The sequence below is a fragment of the Nerophis ophidion genome, linkage group LG23, assembly GCF_033978795.1.
Source record: "Nerophis ophidion isolate RoL-2023_Sa linkage group LG23, RoL_Noph_v1.0, whole genome shotgun sequence".
Lineage (NCBI taxonomy): Eukaryota > Metazoa > Chordata > Actinopteri > Syngnathiformes > Syngnathidae > Nerophis > Nerophis ophidion.
This window is the reverse complement of record NC_084633.1, coordinates 27,008,890-27,031,685: the sequence shown is the minus strand read 5'-3', so window position 1 is coordinate 27,031,685 and position 22,796 is coordinate 27,008,890. Positions and strand designations below refer to the sequence as shown.

The 22,796-nt window shown below is 35.3% G+C and overlaps 1 protein-coding gene across 3 annotated transcripts in view; it reads right to left on the bottom strand.

Moving 5' to 3' along the window:
- Positions 1-5,295: 5,295 nt before the first annotated feature.
- The window catches only part of LOC133541827 (choline transporter-like protein 2), a 95,778-nt gene continuing 78,277 nt past the window's right edge, over positions 5,296-22,796 (bottom strand). For 2 of the 3 annotated variants that reach the window (XM_061885455.1, XM_061885454.1), the window contains exons 20-22: positions 19,562-19,650; positions 18,166-18,250; positions 9,002-13,121 (exon numbers count right to left, since the gene is read on the bottom strand). In XM_061885455.1, coding sequence (XP_061741439.1) covers positions 12,871-13,121; positions 18,166-18,250; positions 19,562-19,650 — 425 coding nt within the window. In that variant the 3' untranslated portion in view covers positions 9,002-12,870. Of the gene's footprint in view, positions 5,860-9,001; positions 13,122-18,165; positions 18,251-19,561; positions 19,651-22,796 lie in introns of those variants that run through there. The other variant, XM_061885456.1, reaches the window with a different exon arrangement.

Below are 22,796 nucleotides of genomic sequence, written 5' to 3'. Positions count from 1 at the left end.
TTAGCATGTTAGCATTTGAAACATATTTTACAGGTACACACCTCGGAGTAATATACTCTGGCACTTGGCACATGTTACCCTTAGCATTTTAGCATGCTAAGGTTACTTTATTAAAATGTTAGCTTTTTTTTAGGTAATTTAGTAGTACACCTTGGTCATATTTATGTACTTGATACATGCTAACGTAGGCATGCTAGAATTTTACACACAAATTTCAGGTACACACCTTGGAGTAATGTTTTGGCAATTCACGAATGCTAGTTAGCAGTTTAGCATGCTAACATTGGCATGTTAACTTTTTTGGCTAATTTAGTTGTACACTTTGGTCAGATTGCGGTACTTGATGCATGCTAATGTTAGCAGGCTCGCATTTTAAACACAATTTTCAGGTATACACTTCGGAGTAATACATCTTGGCAGTTGATGCATGTTACAGTTAGCATTTTAGCATGCTGACATTAGCATAACTTTTTTTTAGCTACTTTGAAAGTAAACACCTCAGTCATATGTTGGTACTTGATGTGTGCTAACGTTAGCATGTTAGCATGTGAAACACATTTTACAGGTACACACCTCGGAGTAATATACTCTGGCACTTGTCACATGTTACCCTTAGCATTTTTGCATGCTAAGGGTAACATGTTACTTTATTAAAATGTTAGCTTTTTTAGGTAATTTAGTAGTACACCTTGGTCATATTCATGTACTTGATACATGCTAATGTAGGCATGCTAGAATTTTATACACAATTTTCAGGTACACACCTTGAAGTAATGTTTTGGCACTTCACGAATGTTAGTTAGCAGATTAGCATGCTAACATCGGCATGTTAACTTTTTTAGCTAATTTAGTCGTACACCTTGGTCAGACTGCGGTACTTGATGCATGCTAATGTTAGCAGGCTCGCATTTTAAACACAATTTTCAGGTATCCACTTCAGAGTAATACATTTTGGCAGTTGATACATGTTACAGTTAGCATTTTAGCATGCTGACATTAGCATGTTAACTTCTTTTTAGCTACTTTACAGGTAAACACCTCAGTCATATGTTGGTACTTGATGTGTGCTAACGTTAGCATGTTAGCATTTGAAACATATTTTACAGGTACACACCTCGGAGTAATATACTCTGGCACTTGGCACATGTTACCCTTAGCATTTTAGCATGCAAAGGTTACTTTATTAAAATGTTAGCTTTTTTTTAGGTAATTTAGTAGTACACCTTGGTCATATTTATGTACTTGATACATGCTAACGTAGGCATGCTAGAATTTTACACACAAATTTCAGGTACACACCTTGGAGTAATGTTTTGGCAATTCACGAATGCTAGTTAGCAGTTTAGCATGCTAACATTGGCATGTTAACTTTTTTGGCTAATTTTGTTGTACACTTTGGTCAGATTGCGGTACTTGATGCATGCTAATGTTAGCAGGCTCGCATTTTAAACACAATTTTCAGGTATACACTTCGGAGTAATACATCTTGGCAGTTGATGCATGTTACAGTTAGCATTTTAGCATGCTGACATTAGCATAACTTTTTTTTAGCTACTTTGCAAGTAAACACCTCAGTCATATGTTGGTACTTGATGTGTGCTAACGTTAGCATGTTAGCATGTGAAACACATTTTACAGGTACACACCTCGGAGTAATATACTCTGGCACTCGACACGTTAGTTAGCATTTTTAGCATGCTAACATTGGCATGGTAACTTTTTTAGCTAATTTAGTTGTACACCTTGGTCAGAATGCGGTACTTGATGCATGCTAATTTTTGCAGGCTAGCATTTTAAACAATTTTCAGGTATACACTTCAGAGTAATACAATTTGGCAGTTGATTTTGGTATTTGATACATGCTAACGTTAGCATGCTAGCATTTGAAACACAATTTTCAGGTATACACTTCAGAGTAATACATTTTGGCAGTTGATGCATGTTACATTAGCATGCTAACATTAGGATGTTAACTTTTTAAGCTACTTTGCAGGTATACACCTCAGTCATATTTTGGTATTTGATGCATTCTAAGTTAGCCTGCTAGAATTTGAAACACATTTTACAGCTACACACCTCGGAATAATATATTTTGGCACTTGACGCATGTTACAGTTAGCATAGCAATGCTAGAATGTTAAAGTAGAACTGTTATAGTTATGTTGGCCCATTTTACTACATTTGTTTTGATACTCGATGCTTTCTGTTAGCATTTCAGTGCTACTGAAAATTGCATTTTGTGTTTTTTTTGTATTATTGCCTTTGATATTGAGATATTTGACCTGGCAACGCACTCACCCTGTTGTCGATCATGTGCTGGGTTGCCAGGGCCACGGCGGCTCACATCAAGTGCACGCAAGCCGGGGTGGGGGTCTGGAGGTGTGGCGGGCTCCACTCAGGTGTGTCTCCATGGAGACCGCGGTGAACCGGCTTGGCTAATCACTCGAGACGGATGACGCACGGAATCTAAGAGAACAATCTTAGAATCTGAATTTTCAAAATAAAAGTGCGGACTTGAGGCTGGTGAGGATCTGGCAACCCTGAGGGGGCTTTTTGTGCTGTGGATTATTTTATAAAAAGGTGGACAATGAGATTAAATGTTGACATGACAAGTTGTCAATGTTGAGGCTGAACATTAGGATGATTGTCTTGAGGGGGCGCCCCAAGAAGAAGGGGGGGGGGGGGGGGGGGGGGGGGGGGGGGGGGGGGGGGGGGGGGGTGGAAACATTACTATTATTTTGTGCGACTTCTTTCTTGGTGATTTGGCATCAGATGTTTTGTACTCCAGTTAGCACGCTACTATAAGCATGTTAATTTTTTTAAACTACTTTTTCAGTCATTTTTTGGTACTTGATACATGCTAACGTAAGCATTTTAGCATTTTTTAGCTACTTTTTCCAGTCATTTTTTGGTACTTGATGCATGCTAAAGTTAGCAAGTTAGCATTTGAAACACATTTTATAGGCACACACCTCTTAGAGTGATATATTTTGGCACTTGACGCATGTTACAGTTAGCATTTTAGCACGCTAACATTGGCATGTTAACTTTTTTGGTAAATTTAGTAGTACCACCGTGGTCATATGTTGGTACTTGATGCATGCTAATATTAGCATGCTAGCATTTGAAACAATTTTCAGGTACACAACTCGGAGTAATATATTTTGGCACTTGACGCATGTTATAGTTAGCATTTTAGCATGCTAACATTAGCTTTTTTAAAACTAATTTAGCAGGTATACCGCATGTTACTTGATGCATGTTAAAGTTAGCATGGTAGTATTTTAACACATTTGTCAGGTACACACGTCACAGTAATATATTTTTTTAATTGAAACAGGTGAAATTTAACATTTAGCTTTTTTTAGCTAATTTAGTAATACACCTTAGTCATATTTTGGTACTTGGTGCATGCTAAAGTTAGCATGCTAGCATTTGAAACACATTTTACAGGCACACACCTTGGTGAAATATATTTTGGAACTTGACACATGTTACAGTTAACATTTTAGCATGATACCACTAGCCTTTTTTAGCTAATTTATCAGGTATACCACATATTACATGATGCATGTCAAAGTTAGCATGGTAGCATTTTAACATATTTGTCAGGTACACACACAGACTATGGTGGTACTTGACACATGTTACAGTTCGAATTTTAGCATGCTACTATTAGCATGTTAACTTTTTTTCAGCTACTTTTCAGGTATACACCTCAGTCATATTTTGGTAATTGATACATGCTAAAGTTAGCATGTTAGCATTTGATACACATTTTACAGGTACACACCTTGGAGTAACATATTTTGGCACTTGACGCATGTTAGTTAGCATTTTAGCATGCTACCATTAGCCTTTATTAGGTATACCACATGCTACTTGATGCATGTTAAAGTTAGCATGGTAGCAATTTAACATATTTGTCAGATACACACGTCAGACTATGTTGGTACTTGACACAGGTTACAGTTCAAATTTTAGCATGCCACTATTAGCATGTTAACTTTTTTTTAAGCTACTTTTCAGGTATACACCTCAGTCATATTTTGGTAGTTGATGCATGCTAAAGTTAGCATGTTAGCATTTGAAACACATTTTACAGGTACACACCTTGGAGTAATATATTTTGACACTTGACACATGTTACACTTAGCATTTTAGCATGCTACCATTGGCATGTTAACTTTTTTAGCTATTTTAGTAGTACACCTTGGTCATATTTATCTACTTGATACATGTTAATGTTAGCATTTTAAACACAATTTTCAGGCACACAACTCTGAGTAATATATTTTGGCACTTGACGCATGTTACAGTTAGCATTTTAGCATGCTAACATTGACCAGTTAGCTTTTTTAGGTAATTTAGCAAGTATACATGCATGCTACTTGATGCATGCTAAAGTTAGCATGCTAGCATTTTAACGTATTTGCCAGGTACACAGACTAATATATTTTGTAACTTGACACAGGTTACATTTACAATTTTAGCATGCTAACATTAGCTTTTAGATTTTTTTAGCTAATTTAATAGTATGCCTTAGTACTTGATGCATGCTAATGTTAGCGTGCTAGCATTTGAAACAATTTTCAGGTTTTTATCATCTTTAAACTTGTGTGTTCTTGTCTTTCATAATGATTGTGAATAGGAAAAATTCCCCCAAAAAGTGTTTTTTTTTAATCGTGGGGCCCAATTTTTCCACTAAAGAGGGGCCCACTCAATTATTAACACTTAATTAGTAGTCCTACTCTTAATTTTTAATCATTATCAATAATTATATCTAACCTACTTACAATTTAACAGGATAATAATAGCAAGGCTTAGGTCAGATTGGTTACAAAAAATAAATATATTGCAAAAGAAAAGATTCATAAAAACTGTTGAAAAATCAATGTGCAATAGTGCTAAACGTAAATACGATATTAAAGTTTCTTAAAAATCTGAAAATACAGATTTACCACTTTAGTCATAATTTTTGCGCTTAAGAAACTAGACTTGTTCCGTTTAGTTTGGTTGACATTACTGCCACAAGCGGCGGAAAAGTGTATTACAAGTGAGGACGGCTGACGAATATTTTTGCCGGCCCTCTAGGAGGCGCTCACGGCCCCCGGCCCTATGGTTAAGAAACACTCCTCTGTACAACAGGAACGCTTTCGTCTTCTTAGGGAATTTGCTGCAACATATGTTTGGTCTCCCCAAGTTCTGGACTCAACTACGGGGGCCCGTTAGGTCTCGTTTCCGGGGCCAGACTCGGGCCCCTGGTCCGCCGAAGAAAAACAAATGACGGCCAAGTAGAAAAACAGTTTGACTTTTATTCCAAAAACATGAACATTTAACTCCACAAAGATGAAACAAGCATTAAAAATGACTTTTAAAAAGAATAACAAGAACAACATGCGTTGTGTACACAATCTCTAGGAGGCGGTACAATGGCTTTGGTGAACAAAGATAATTATCTTTATATATTTATATATGTATAAAATATGCATTTTAAAAAAAGCTACTCTACATTACTGTTAGGCTTACCTTCTTGTACCTTAAATATGACAACATTAAATGCTGGTGCTTATTCAAAAACTCAAAAAAATAAAGGTTTACTTCATTGCAAATGTACACTTCCAGGTTTTTAAAAGCTTTATATTAAATATTTGATATGTCTCTGACCTGAACGTAGACCCCTTTCACACACAAAAGGGATTTAGGATGGTTGTGTTTTGAGGTTGTTCTCTGGCCGCCATCCTGCAGCGCTCTACTGAGCCGGAGTGTTCTTGTTCTTCTTGTTCAGGACTTTGCGGAGGCTCTCGGGCATGAGGTATGGCCGCTCCGGACTGCCGTCGTTCCTCTCCAGATCCTCCACTGGAACGAGACGAAGACGTCAGTGCACGTCATGATGCTCTCACGCACATTGTTTGGATGTTCCAAGGTCTGGGACTGGAGTCGGAACGAACCGTTGTGCAAAACCACAACATCGGATTAGAGCTAAGACTTATCAATAATTCTGCTTTATTGGACTAAGTATATTAGGAAGTTCTTAAAGAGGTTCTAACTGTTAATGTTCAGTAAATACTGGAACACATTTTAAGACAATTCAAGGTTCATAATTGGTACTAATCAAATTAGTCTTTTTAGACATATATACACACTGTACATACATACATACATACATAGACACATATATACACATATCTGTACATATACACAAACACACATACTGTATATATACATATATACACACATACATATATACACATATAAATATACACACATATACAATAGATAAAAACATGCTGTACACACATGTATATATGTATGTGTATGCATACATATACATATATATATATACACACACAGAATACAAATATACACATTCTGTACATATATATATATATATATATATATATTAGGGCTGTGAATCTTTGGGTGTCCCACGATTCGATTCAATATCGATTCTTGGAGTTGCGATTCGATAATATATCAATTTTTTTTATATATATATTACACATATATATATACACACACAGAATACAAATATACATATATACACATACTGTACATATATACATATACGCGTGTATATATATATATACACACACACACACACACACAGAATACAAATATACACATACTGTATATATATATATACGCGTGTATATATGTATATATATATTAGGGCTGTGAATCTTTGGGTGTCCCAAGATTCGATTCAATATGGATTCTTGGGTCGCGATTCGATAATACATCGATTTTTTTGATTCAACACGATTCTCAATTCAAGCCACTGTGACACTATTGTTCTTTTTTTTTCATTTTTATAAATGTCTAATGATAATATAAATGAGGGATTTTTAATTACTGCTATGCTGAAATTATAACTAATATTGATACTGATGATAATATTAATTTTTGTTTCACTACTTTTGGTTTGTTCTGTGTTGTGTTTGTGTCTCCTCTCAATTGCTCTGTTTATTGCAGTTCTGAGTGTTGCTGGGTCAGTTTTGGTTTTGGAATTGGATTGCATTGTTATAGTATTGCTGTGTAGTGGTTTGTTGAATTGATTAAAAAAAAAAAAAAAAAGAGAGTCGATTCTCACTTTCAACGTATTCGATTAGATTCGTATTCGAATCGATTTTTTTCCCCACACCCCTTATATATATATATATATATGTACAAACACATACCTACATAATATATATATATATTTATGTGTATATATATGTGTATATATATGTGTATGTGTATATATACACATATATATGTATATATATACACATATGTATATATACACATATATATGTATATATATATACACATATGTATACATACACATATACACATATATATACATATATATATATATCCATCTATATGTATATATATACACATATATGTATGTATATACACATATACATACATATACACACACATACATGTATATACATATATATACACATATATGTATATATACACATATACACATATAGATATATATGTATATATATGTATATATATATGTATATATATACACATATATGTATGTATATACACATATACATACATATATATACATATACATACATATATACACACACATGTATATACATATATACACACATATATATATATATATATACACATATACAAACACACATATATACACATTTTTACACACATATACACACATACACAAATATACACACACATATATATATATATATATATTATATACATATATATTTATACATACATACACACAAACACAGACACACACACACATGTACATCCAAAGATGCATTAGGAATGTAACTGTAACAGACGTACAATAATACCTAGGGGTTTACAGAAGAAAAAAAACATGAACAACTAAAATCAAGGTGGTGCTGTTTGCAAATAAAATACACATGTAAAGACCTAACAATAACCTCCTCCTGGACTACCGGCCAGCCAGCTCCTCCAAAAAATAGTTGCACGTCTAACTTATATAACATATAACATACGCTATTTTTCATAGATATTTTTTAAATCGATTTAGAATTGTTACAAGTAGGAATCACATTTCTTTTGTAAACCCCTAACATCTATAGCAGTGTGGGTGGAAACTCATTGAAGGTGGACGCTCCCTGTCCCTCTCCTGATCGCTTCTTTGTCTTGTCTTCGCCTCTTTCTGTACTGCTCTCTCAAATATAAACAACGGAATTGATCAACTGACCTCACCAAAATTGACAAGATCTCAGGGTTGGGGGGAACCTGCCTGTCTTGACGGAGCGCTTGTTGCTGGACACACGACGGACTCTTGGGAGAGGAGGAGTGCCGCGTTCCTGGCGACCCTTTCAGTCGATCTGCCTATTTGGAATTATGACAACAGTACATCTGCTGATCGGGGAGTAAGCCTCTCTCTGCTGTTGACAACTTGGAAGATGCTGGCAGCCGTTCAAAGCACCCTGAAGCTGCCACAAGTGATGGGAGGATGCGGGCAGAACGGTGGACACTGTGATTTTGAATAACATCGAACAGTCTGCCCTGCAGGATGAATTTAAGGACCGGAAAAAGACAAAGTAAATAGTCCATACCTACTCGAATTGGACGAAGCCCGGCGACGAAAACTCTTCCACGCCATCAAACGGTCAATACTTCACTTCAGATGATCAGCTGTCTTTAATTTACATCTAGGTTGAAGTGCACGTTTGATCATGGCTACATGTTGGTAACATTTCTGGTGCGGTTTGGAGTTAAGTGCGGCTAATGTATGAGAAAAAAAAAATATTTCCAAAATATTGTGGGTGCGGCTTGTATACTTTTGCAGCCTGTAATATTTAATATTTAAATATAAAACTTAAAAAAAAAGATTCTAAAATTGTGGGCATCCGGCTTATATACTAGAGCAGCTTGTAGTCCGGTGTAGTTAATAAATGAAGAAAATATTTTTATTTTAAAATATTGTGGGTGCAGTTTATACACTAGTGTGGTTTATAATCCGGTGCGTGTGATTTTTTTTAATTTATTTTATTTAAAAAATTTGGTGGGTGTGGCTAATAAATGAACACATTTTTTTCCTACTAAAAATTTGCAAGTGTGAATTATATACTGGTGCAGTTTATAGTCCTGTGCGACTAATATATGGGGGGGGGGAAATGTGAAAATTGTGTGGTGTGGCTTGTAGGTGCAACAAATACATTTTTTTTTTTTTTTTTTTTATTTAGTGTGTGGGGCTAATATACTGATGCAATGTAAACAAATATTTTGTTTTCTTTTAAGATTTTGTTCTTCTATGAAAAACAAAAAACAACTAAAATTTAGTGGGTGCGGCTTATATACAGTACAAGTGTGGCGGATAGTCCTGTGCAGCTAAAATATGGAAAAAAAAAAAGTCTTCTAAAATGTCTTATGGTGCAGCTAATATATGGGGAAAAAAATTATTCAAAAAATTTAGTGAGTGTGGCTTATATACTGATGCAGATTAATAGTCCAGTGCGGTTTATATGTGAAAACTTTTTTTTTCAAAAATTTTGGGCGTGTGGCTTACATACTGGTGCGGCTTATAGTTTGGTGTGGCTAATATAATTCTTCTATGAAAAAAAATGTTTTTTCTCAAATTTAGTGGGTGCGGCGGATAGTCCTGCTTGGCTAAAATATGAAAAAAAATTCTAAAATGTCATATACTAATATACAGGAGTAAAAAAATTTCTTCAAACATTTTTTGGGTGCGGCTTACATACTGATGCAGCGTAATAGTCCGGTGCGGCTAATATGTGAAAACTTTTTTTTCTAAAATGTTGGGTGTCTGGCTTATATACTGGTGGCTAATATATGAAAACTTTTTTTTTCCGTCTAAAAAACTTGCGAATGTTTATAGTCCTGTGCGACTAATATACAAGAATAAAAATTTTAAAATTTTGTGCATCCGGTTTATATGCTGGTGCGGCAAATAACATGATTTTTTTCTGTTTATTCCAAATTTAGTGGGTGGGGCTAGTATACTGATGCGACTTGGTAAATGAAAAAACATTTTTAGTTTTCTTCTAAGATTTTGTGCGTCCGGCTTCTGGTGCGGCTTGTAGTTTGGTGCGGCTACTATATGAAAAAAATATTTAGTTTTTCTTCTAAAATTGTGTGGGTGCAGCTTATATACTGGTGCAGTTTAAAGTCCGGTGCAGCTACAATATGGAAAAAAAAAAATTTTTTTTGTAAAATTTTGGCCGTCCGGCTTATACACTGGTGCAGCTTATAGTCCGGTGTGGCTATAATATAAAAAGTATTTTCTTCCAAAATTTAGTGGGTGCGGCTTATATACTGAGAGTATATTACATTTTTTTTGTTTTTTAAAATTTTGTGCGTCCGGCATCTGGTGCGGCTTGCAGTTTGATGCAGCTAATATATGGAACAAAAAAAAACTATTCTAAAATGTTTTGGGTGCGGCTTATACACTGGTGCGGTTTATAGTCCGGTACATATGATTTAAAAAAAAAAAATTTAAAAAAAGGAAATCTAAAATTTGGTGGGTACAGCTAACATACTGATATATAAAAAAAAAATCCCCAAAAATGTGCGAGTGTGGTTTATATACAGGCAGCTTATAGTCCTGTGTGACTAATACATGGGGAAAAAATGTCTTCAAATTTTGTGAAAGAGTATATATATATATATATATATATATATATACATATTTGTCTTTTTTTTATTTTTGGTTGATTTCTTTTTTTCGAAAATTTTGTGTGTCCGACCTCTGGTGCGACTTGTAGTTTGGTGCGGCTAATATATGACAAAAATATTTTGTTTTTCTTCTAAAATTTTGTGGCTTTATATACTGGTGCAGTTTATAGTCCGGTGCGGCTACGATAGGGAAAAAAAAACTTTATTCTAAAAATTTGGGCTTCCGGCTTATATACTGGTGCGGCTAAAATATGAACAAAAACAAGGTTTTTTTTCCTTTTAAAAACTTGCGAGTGTGGATTATATACCGGTGCAGTTTATAGTCTTGTGCAACTAATATATGGGAATAAAAATTCAAAAATGTTGCCCATCCGGCTTGTACGCTAGTGGGGCTAATAAATTAACTTTTTTTCTTCCAAATTTAGTGGGTGCGGCTAATATGATGATGCGACTTATAGTGTATGAAAAGTATATTTTTTTCTTCTAAAATTCAACTAAATTTGTGGTGCGGCTAAATATATGAAAAAAAATATATATTCCTTCTAAAATCTTGTGGGAGCGGCTTATAGTCCGGTGTGGCTATAATATAAAAAGTTTTTTCTTCCAAAATTTAGTGGGTGCGGCTTATATACTGAGAGTATATTACTTTTTTTTTTTTGGGCAACACTAAATTGGCCCTAGTGTGTGAATGTTGTCTGTCTATCTGTGTTGGCCCTGTGATGAGGTGGCGACTTGTCCAGGGTGTACCCCGCCTTCCGCCCGATTGTAGCTGAGATAGGCGCCAGCACCCCCCGCGACCCCGAAAGGGAATAAGCGGTAGAAAATGGATGGATGGATGGATATATATATGTCTTTTTTATTTTTGGTTGATTTCTTTTTTCTAAAATGTTGTGTGTCCAACCTCTGGTGCAACTTGTAGTTTGGTGCGGCTAATATATGAAAAAAATATTTTGTTTTTCTTCTAAAATGTTGTGGCTTTATATACTGGTGCAGTTTATAGTCCGGTGTGGCTACGATATGAAAATAAAAAGTTTATTCTAAAAATTTGGGCTTCCGGCTTATATACTGGTGCGGCTAATATATGGAGAAAAAAAAGTTTTTTTTTCCTTCTAAAAACTTGGGAGTGTGGATTATATACCGGTGCAGTTTATAGTCTTGTCCAACTAATATAGGAATAAAAATTCAAAAATTTTGCGCATCCAGCTTGTACACTGGTGGGGCTAATAAATGAACTTTTTTTTCCCCTAATTTTTTGGGTGTGGCTAATATGATAATGCGACTTGTAGTATATTTTTTTCTTCTAAAATTAAACTAAATTTGTGGTGGCTAAATATATGAAAGAAAAAAAAATCTTCCTTCTAAAATCTTGTGGGTGCAGTTTATATCACAAATATTTTGTCACAAAATTTAGTGGGTGTATATTACATTTTTTTTTTTTTTTGTGTGTTTTTTCTTTTAAAATTTTGTGCATCCAGCATCTAGTGCGGCTTGCAGTTTGATGCAGCTAATATACGGAAGAAAAAAAATATTCTAAAATGTTTTGGGTGCGGCTTACACACTGGTGCAGTTTATAGTTCGGTGCGACTACAATATGAAAAAAAAAAATTTTTCAAAAATGTTTGGCATCCGGCTTATATACTGGTGCGGCTTGTAGTCTGGTGTGGCTAATATACTGGTGGGGCTAATAAATGGAAGAAAAAAAAATATCCCTTTAAAAATTTAGTTGGTGTGGGTCCGGTTATAGTCAGAAAAATACAGTATATTTAGTACATAAATCCTAAATATTTAACGCCCTTTGAAGATTATACAATCAAATATCCCCAGTGGGTTAATAACGTCATTTATTGGAAGTTTCATTTTAAAAGTAAAAAACACAAACGCTATTTATGTACATTTTGTTCCCCTACTGCTACAAAAACAGTCATCTTACAACCGAGGTACGTGTTAAACCGTGATTAGGACGCACCAATAATGCCGACCATCATCATCATCATCATCATCAGGGCATGAGGCACATCTGTGACTTTAAAGGACTCCCGTCACACTTCCAACATAGAACATCTTTCCCGACACGATACAATCAAAAACGGGAGACGACGCATTCGAGGGGACTTTAGCGTCTTATCTCCGGTGGAAGACCTTCATGGAATAGATCACAGTAGAATAAAACTTGAATAGAAGAGAGCTGCAACATCACCCCTAAAAGAGACCGACCCTTCTCTATTTTGGAGAATAACCTGATCGTCTTTTTTCAAGAGAACGTCTTTTTTCAAGAGATCGCCTCTTGGCGGCGGGACTGTGGACATTTAAGATCACTTCCTCCTCCCTAACGCCTTGCTGCGACTGACTCATGTCGTCTCCGTCCTGCGCGGAAGCCCTTCGACTCCCACTCTGCAGCAGAAGCCGGCGGAGAGATGGACACATGTAATAAGGCCTCGCGGCTGAACCGTCGTTGCGCTCCAGGTCTTCACCTTGAGTGTGTGTGGGTGGCATTTAGTATTGGTGACACAAGTGTTAGGGTGGAAATGAAAGCAGAGGTAAGTGCGTGGTGGTGAGTGAGGGGGAAAAAGGAGGGAAAAGAGACAAGAAGACAAGAGTCAGCAAGCAGCCAAGCAAGCAAAAAAGTTGACACAGGTGAGATAGTTAACCCAGGGGTGTCCAATAAACAAGCAATTAGGGGGAATTAATGAGAAAAAGTATTTTTTTTTTTTAAAAACTGTCATTGCTCGAAAAATAATAATGAATCAAAATTAATGGCCTCACATTACGAATTCCACTTTGAAATATTTTTTGCACTTTTTTGACTTTAGCTCCAGACTTCCGTTTGGTTTGATGTTGTCATTACTGCCACAAGTGGTGGAAAAGTGTATTACAACTAAGTCCATACGGGCCACAGCTGAGAAACATTTTTTGGGGGCGCTTTTATATAACACGCTTTACAACTGGGACCCTTTTAGAGCCTTAAGAACCTGAATGGGACTTTTTTAAATTGTCATTGCTAAAAAAAAAAAAAAAAAAGACAAAATTATGTTATGAAATTGACCTATTTATGCCTCCAATGACCTCACAAAATAAAAAAAAATTACTTGGAAATATTTTGGGGGTAATTATTGCATATTTTGTTTATAAATAAATAATAAAAACTTATAATGGATGGATAAGGTCAGAGGTTCTTAAACTTTTTGACATCGGAGCCCAACTTTTCAATTACAGAGGGGCCGGGTGACCCACTCAAATAATAACAGTGAATCTTGATTTTTAATATTCAAAAACTATATCCAACCTACTTGCAGTTTAACAGGACAAACCTTGTCAAATTTTACGAAAGCCGGTGTTCATCACAAAAATGTCTATCAAGGCTTAGGTTGGGCTGATTATAAAAATAAATATTATTCAAATCTACTTGAAAAATAAAAAAATACATTTGCATATATGAATACATTTTAATTAATAAAAAGGGACGGCGTGGAAGAGTGGCCGTGCGCAACCCGAGGGTCACTGGTTTAAATCCCACCTAGAACCAACCTCGTCACGTCCGTTGTGTCCTGAGCAAGACACTTCACCCTTGCTCCTGATGGGTGCTGGTTGGCGCCTTGCATGGCAGCTCCCTCCATCAGTGTGTGAATGTGTGTGTGAATGGGTAAATGTGGAAGTAGTGTCAAAGCGCTTTGAGTACCTTGAAGGTAGAAAAGCGCTGTACAAGTACAACCCATTTATCATTTAATAATAATGTTTGTGGAATAAACTTTCACTAAATTTTAAGTGCAAATTGAAATACAGCTTCACTACTGTAGTCATCATTTTTGCACTTAGGAAACTTTCAATGATTTTAGCTCCAGACTTCTATCTGGTTTGATATTGTCATTACTGCCACAAGTGGTGGAAAAGTGTATTACAACTAAGTCCATACGGGCCACGGCTGAGAAACATGTGTTGGGGGCCCTTTTATTTAACACGCTTTACGAGTGGGACCCTTTAAGAGCCTTAAGAACATGAATGGGACTTTTTTAAACTGTCATTGCTAAAAAAAAAAGAAAAAAAGAAAAAAATATGACTCAAAATTATGTTATGAAATTGACCTACTTATGGCTCCAATGACCTCACAAAATAAAAATAAAATACTTTGAAATATTTTGGGGGTAAATATTGCATATTTTGTTTATAAATAAATAAAAACTTATAATGGATGGATAAGGTCAGAGGTTCCTAAACTTTTTGACATCGGAGCCCAACTTTTCAATTACAGAGGGGCCCACTCAAATAACACTGAATCTTGATTTTTAATATTCAATAATTATATCCAACCTACTTGCAGTTTAACAGGACAAACCTTGTCAAATTTTATGAAAGCCGGTGTTCATCACAAAAATGTCTATCAAGGCTGATTATAAAAATAAATATTATTCAAATATACATTTGCATATATGAATCAGTTTAATTAATAATCTTTCTGGAATAAACTTTTACTAAAATGTAAGTGCAAATTTAAATACAGCTTCACCACTGTAGTCATAATTTTTTGCACTTAGGAAACTTTCAATGATTTTAGCTCCAGACTTCTATCTGGTTTGATATTGTCATTACTGCCACAAGTGGTGGAAAAGTGTATTACAACTAAGTACCGCTTGGCGGCCCAACAATGGTGGTATGGTTAAGAAACACTGCTCTAGATCAACCTCAAATCTAGAACACTCTATAAGTGGGAACCTTCTGTAGCCCTAAGAATTTGAATGGGACTTCTTTAAACTAGCGTTGTTAAAAAAAATATAAAAATAAAATGAATCAAAATTATGTTGAATGTGAATTATGATTTATTTACGGCTCTAATTACTCTACAATAAATATTCCAAATTGGAATTTTGGGGGAAAATATATTGCATATATGATGTTTTTACCATAAATCAGTTCTGACAGAAAGGCTTGAAATATTTAAAAAAAGAAAAACACAATGTGATAGATTTAATGTTGATCTTGAGATTTAAGTGCTGAATAAAAAAAATAATAATAATATTGGGGTTATTTTGTAACATTTTTATGACTGAGACCCTTTTGGGTCCCCGGGACCAATGTGGAAAGGAGCCCTAAAAGGTAAGAAAATGAAACATATCATGCATGTTTTTGATTTTTCAGTCTGCGGACCTGAGTGGAAAAAAAGTTTGGACACCCCTGAGTTAATCTTTAAAATGGTAGTTTCATTATCATGCTGTTTAGACTTAGCAGCCGCCCAACACCATAAGCAAAGTTGTTACTGAAAGACCTGCCAACCTAGAAGAAATGTTATGAACAAAGGGCAATTAAAGATCGAAGGGAAGTGTTATTGCAGCTGGAATTAGTAATTCAAACTAATTTATTAGGCATTCCTACAATCTTGAAGAAATATTATGAACAAAGGGCAATTAAAGATAGAAGGGAAGTGTTATTGCAGCTGGAACTAATCATTCCAACTCATGTATTAGGCATTCCTACAACATTGGAGAAATGCTATGAAAACAGGGCAATTAAAGATAGAAGGGAAATGTTATTGCAGCTGGAACTAGTCATTCCAACTCACTAATAGGCTTGAAGAAATGTTATGAAAAAAGGGCAATTAAAGATAGAAGGGGAGTGTCATTGCAGCTGGAACTAACCACTCCAATTCATTTATTTGGCTTGAAGAAATGGTTTGAACGAACGGCAATTAAAGATAGAAGGGAAGTGTTATTGCAGCTGGAATTAATCAATTCCAACTCTTTATTGGGCATTCCTACAACCTTTAGGAACTTTTATGAACAAAGGGCAGTTCAAGATAGAAGAGAGGTGTTATTGCAGCTGGAACTAATCATCCCAACTCATTTATTAGGCATTCTACAACATTGAAGAAATGCTATCAGCAAAGGGGAATTAAAGATAGAAGGAAAATGTTATAGCAGCTGGAACTAATCATTCCAACTCATTTATTAGACATACCTACAACCTTTAAGAAATGTTATGAACAAAGAGCAATTAAATATACTCATTTATTAGGAATTCCCACAACATTGAATAAATGCTATGAATAAAGGGGATTTAAAGATTGAAGGGAAGTGTTATTGCAACTGGAAGTAATCATTCCAACTCACACTCTTGAAGAAATTTTATGAACAAAGGGCAATTAAAGTTAGAAATGAAGTGTTATTGCAGCTGGAACTAATTATTCCTACTCATTTATTAGGCATTCCTTCAATCTTGAAGAAATATGAAGAAAGGGCACTTAAAGATAGAAGAGAAGTGTTATTGCAGCTGGAACTAATTATACCAACTATTTTATTAGGCATTCCTACAACCTTGAAGAGATATTATGAACAAATAGAAGGGAAATATTATTGCAGCTGGAACTAATCATTCCAACTCATTTGTTAGGCATTCCTACAACATTGAAGAAATACTATGAGCAAAGGGCAATTAAAGATTGAAGGGAAGTGATACTGCAGCTGAAACTAATCATTCCAACTCATTTATTAGCGATTCCCACAACATTGAATACATGTTATGAACAAAGGGCAATTAAAGATAGAATGGAAGTGTTATTGCAGCTGGAACTAATCATTCCAACTCAGTTATCTGGGATTCCTACAGCATTGAAGAAATGCTATGAACAAAGGGCAATTAAAGATAGAGGGGAAGTGTTGCAGCTGGAACTAATCATTCCAACTCATTTATTTGGGATTCCTAGAGCATTGAAGAAATGCTATGAACAAAGGGCAATTAAAGATACTCATTTAATAGGCATTCCTTCAATCTTTAAGAAATATAAACAAAGGGCAATTAAAGCTAGAAGGGAAGTGTTATTGCAGCTGGAACTAATCATTCCAATTCATTTATTAGGCTTTTCTACAACATTAAATAAATGCTATGCGCAAAGGTCAATTAACGATAGAAGGGGAGTATTATCGCAGCTAAAACTAATCATTCTAACTCATGTATTAGGCATTCCTACAACCTTGAAGAAATGTTATGAACAAAGGGCAATTAAAGATAGAAGGGAAATTTTATTGCAGCTGGAACTAATCATTCCAACCCATTTGTTAGGCTTGAAGAAATGCTATGAACAAAGGGCAATTAAAGATAGAAGGGGAGTGTTATTGCAGCTGAAACTAATTATTCCAACTAATTTGTTAGGTATTCCTATAACCTTGAAAAATGTTATGAATATAGGGCAATTCAAGATAGAAGAGAGGTGTTATTGCAGCTGGAACTAATCCTTCCCACTCAGTTATTTGGCATTCTTAAAGGGGATTTATTAGGCCTTCCTAACAGGTCTGGGGCTGTGGTGTATACATGTTTTACAACTACCCAATCCCAGTCTTTAAACAGTTGGGAGGTGGGTGTTTCGCATCCAAGTTTCAGAGACTGAACTTGAAGCCGGCAAAAATGCATACCCGGAGAGCAGCGGAGCGTGTAAAACGGGCCTTAAGAAATGCACACATGTTGGCAGGTCTGCGCTAAAACTGTGCTAGACATGGATGTTGACATGTGAGGAGGGGGAGTTGTACTTACAGAAGCAGAGGAAGAGCGTGTCCACACACATGGCGTACACACTGAAGAATCCATGGGCTATGAGGTAGGAGCCTACCACCACCGTCTAGAGAGGACCACACAAGCATGGTGACATTTCAACATTTTTAACCTAATGTTGAAATTAGGTTAAAAACCTAATATATTTTCAAGTTGCTAACTTAGATATATTCAAATGTACTATATGTTTAAAAAACTAACTCATATTTAAGTGCAATATATTAAAAACTATAAAGTCAATTATAACTCTCTTAAATATACATTTCTAAACGTGTAATTTATCTAACCATCCTTGACCGTGCGATATATTTAAAAAAAAAAAAAAGTACTTTATTAATCTCTAGGTGCAATATATTTCCATTTGTTTACTTATTTATTTAACAAATAAATAAGTTGGAAATCGACAAAACTATCAAACTTTTGAAAAGTGATTGCTATAAACCTAACTTTTGTAAGTTTTTTGAACTTGTTTTCTATTTCGTATAAAACAAAAATTACTTTCTTTTCTATGTACGATATATTTATATATTTTTTTAAATTAATATTTACGTGCAATGTATTTTAAAAATAGTTAACCTATTTAATCAAACTTCATCGTACATTATACTTAAAAATTTTAATTGTGTGCAATATAGCTGGAAAATTACATTATCAAATTACTATTATTTTTTACACCAGATTTTAACTGTTTAACTTATCATATTTCTATGTGCAAAATATTTCCACATTTTTAACTCTTTAATGACACAGCTACACAAAACTATCACTTATTTGTATTTCTATGTGCAACATATTTTTAAAATGTTTACCTTTTAATTTTTTTGTGTCCATGCACAATATATTTAATTCCTTTTTATTTTCAAAATATTTTATAACATTTTTTGACGTGCGAATTTAAAAATGTTTAACTTAATTACACATGGATGTGCAATGTATTACAACTTTCTAAATGATAATGTGGTACAGATTTAATCATTTTTAACTTAATTATATTTCCATTAAAAAAAAAAAATTCCGAATTTCTGACAGATATATTTAAATGTTTATTTCAATATTTTAAACCTCAGTTCTGTGTATCTTTGTAATTAAAAAAAAATCTTAATTGTATTTCCATGTGCAATATATTTTAAAATGTTTACCTTTAAAATTATTTCTCTATTTGGAATATATTTAATTACTATTTACTTAATAACAATTTTTAAAAAATTATATTTGCAATATATTTTAAAATGTTTAGCTTTTAAAATATTTTTTGTTAAATATATTTAATTGCTTTTTACTTAGTAACAATTTAATTATTTTTCGATGTGCAATATATTTAAAATTGTATTTATTTTAAGATGTTAATATGTTCTCTGAGTACAAACAAACGTCATACCAGTATGGGCACCCAGTAATAGTGGAGATTGGGCGCAGTGTCCGCAAAGACCTTTACTCTCCCCGAGAAGAAGAAGAAAGCAAAGACTCCTGAAAAACAAACACACAAAAGTTTAACAGCCCAGCTGTTAAAAAATCAGTCACTCATTGCCTGCATCTGGTCATTTAACAGTTACATAAGCCTTGTGAATATGTACATTCTGCTTTTAAAGAGAAATAGAATATATATTTTTTTAAAAAAGTTATTACATGTGTTATTAAAGACACAGTGCGACCTATTTGCGACCTTTTTGGTCTCCGAATTCATTCATTCATTTAGTGGGCCGCTGGAAGTCCTATGGGGGCTGCCAATTTGATGACATCACTTTTGAAGAGTAGGCGCCCCTTTGTAACATCTCGTTTGCATATTTGTTAAAGTACCAATGATTGTCACACACACACTAGGTGTGGCAAAATTATTATCTGCATTTGACCAATCAACTTTGATCACCCCCTGGGAGGTGAGGGGAGCAGTGAACAGCAGCGGTGGCCATGCCCTGGAAACATTTTTGGTGATTTAACCCCCAATTCCAACCCTTGATGCCGAGTGCCGAGCAGGGAGGTAATGGGTCCCATTTTTATAGTCTTTGGTATGACTCGGCCGGGGTTTGAACTCACAACCTACCGTTCTCAGGGCGAACACCCTAACCCAGGGGTGTCCAACTCAAATACAGAGTGGGCCAAAATTTAAAACTGAACAAAGCCGCGGGCCAGGGTTGAACAAATTAACCTCTTAATAGGGACCCAAACAAGTTTAGCATTATATATTAAACAAGCAAGACTTATATAATTTTACAGTCAGATGCAAAATCGAGTTTTAAATTATAAATTATGATTATTAAAAAATATCAATGGCATATCAAATTAAATTTAAATAAAAATTGGAGAGGGCGGGGTTTGGTGGTAGCGGGGATGTATTTTGTAGCGTCCCGGAAGAGTTAGTGCTGCATGGGATTCAGGGTATTTCTTCTGTTGTGTTTATGTTGTGCTACGGTGCGGATGTTCTCCCAAAATGTGTTTGTCATTCTTGTTTGGTGTGGCTTCACAGTGTGGCGCATATTTGTAAAAGTGTTAAAGTTGTTTATACGGCCCCCCTCAGTGTGACCCTTATGGCTGTTGATCAAGTATGCTTGCATTCACTTATGTGTGTTAAAGCAGCATATATTATGTGACTGGGCCGGCATGTTTTTATATGGCGGAAAAGCTGACGTGACGACAGGCTGTAGAGGACGCTAAAAGGCAGTGCCTTCAAGGCACGCTCCCAATATTGTTGCCCGGGTGGAAATCGGGAGAAATTCGGAAGAATGGTTGCCCTGGGAGATTTTCGGGAGGGGCACTGAACTTTGGGAGTCTCCCGGGAAAATCGTGAGGGTTGGCAAGTATGAGTATCAGCGGTGAATGCAGTGTTACAGAGGCATCGCCGCTGTACAATACCGACGGGCCAGCTCTAATCTTAATTTGATATTACCTCAAGGGCCAAATGAAATTTGTCCCGCGGACCAGAGTTTGACACCAATGCTCTAACCACTAGGCCAGTGGTTCTCAAATGGGGGTACGCGTACCCCTGGGGGTACTTGAAGGTATGCCAAGGGGTACGTGAGATTTTTTTTTTAAATATTCTAAAAATAGCAACAATTCAAAACCCTTTATAAATATATGTTTTGAATAATACTCCAAGAACATAAGTTCATAAACTGTGAAAAGAAATGTAACAATGCAATATTCAGTGTTGACAGCTAGATTTTTTTGTGGATATGTTCCATAAATATTGATGTTAAAGATTTCTTTTTTTGTGAAGAAAAGTTTAGAATTAAGTTCATGAATCCAGATGGATCTCTATTACAATCCCCAAAGAGGGCACTTTAAGTTGATTACTTCTGTGTAGAAATCGTTATCTGTAATTGAATCACTTGTTTATTTTTCAACAAGTTTTTTGTTATTTTTATCTTTTTTTCCAAATAGTTCAAGAAAGACCACTACAAATGAGCAATATTTTGCACTGTTATACAATGTAATAAATCAGAAACGGATGACAGTGCTGTATTTTACTTCTTTATCTCTTTTTTTCAACCAAAAATGATTTGCTCTGATTATGGGGTACTTGAATTAAAAAAAATGTTCACAGGGGGTACGTCACTGAAAAAAGGTTGAGAACCACTGCACTAGGCCACTGAGTAGGTGAGGGTAGATTTGCGACGGGAGAGCCGGAGAAGAATGTGTGCAGAGCATAGAAGAAGTGAATCAGTATGCAAAATGGAGGGAGGCAAGGGTTTCTTTTTTGTTTTGACGAGCTATTTTGGATCATGTGTGACGGACAGGGCAGGAAGTAACATTATTTTATTTTTGAAAGAGTTTATGCTCTGTATTACTGATGGTCAGATGAACCATCCATCCATCCATTTTCTACCGCTTATTCCCTTTCGGGGTTGCGGGACCATTTGGGCCAATTGGTTGGAGAATTTCTCAATTATTCAATGCGTGCTTTGGCACTAAACTCCACCTGCTGGCCAAATGTATAATTACATACAGCTGTATCTTAACCACAAAGTGTGACGCATTGACGACCATTTTTTTAGTTTTTTGCGAGGATTATCTGTATTCTTCATCTAAAACTGAATCGCTAACTTTGTCAGTGTTCACAGTAACATCAACACGAGCTAAAATGTTTGGAGTTGTGAGTGAGGCGTTGAGAGGTATCACTCCTGTTTATTTGTGTGGGCCAAACAGTTGCACTGATCCACAGGGTGTTGTTGGAGAAGAACAAAGCTTGTTTATTAGACGCTATATTCATTGGCAAAACTGCTTTGTGCTTTAAATTGTACTGTATATTAAAAAGTAAACATGTTTGTTTTGTTTACATTATTTTGGGGTTGTTAAGTTGTTACTTTAAAAACATTTCATTTGACTAATGTACTAATGGGGCGGCATAGCTCGGTTGGTAGAGTGGCCGTGCCAGCAACTTGAGGGTTGCAGGTTCGATTCCCGCTTCCGCCATTCTAGTCACTGCCGTTGTGTCCTTGGGCAAGGCACTTTACCCACCTGCTCCCAATGCCACCCACACTGGTTTAAATGTAACTTAGATATTGGGTTTCACTATGTAAAGCGCTTTGAGTCACTAGAGAAAAGCGCTATATAAATATAATTCACTTCACTTCACTACTCTGTCTCACAGTGTTAACATGTGCTCAATGTTTCCT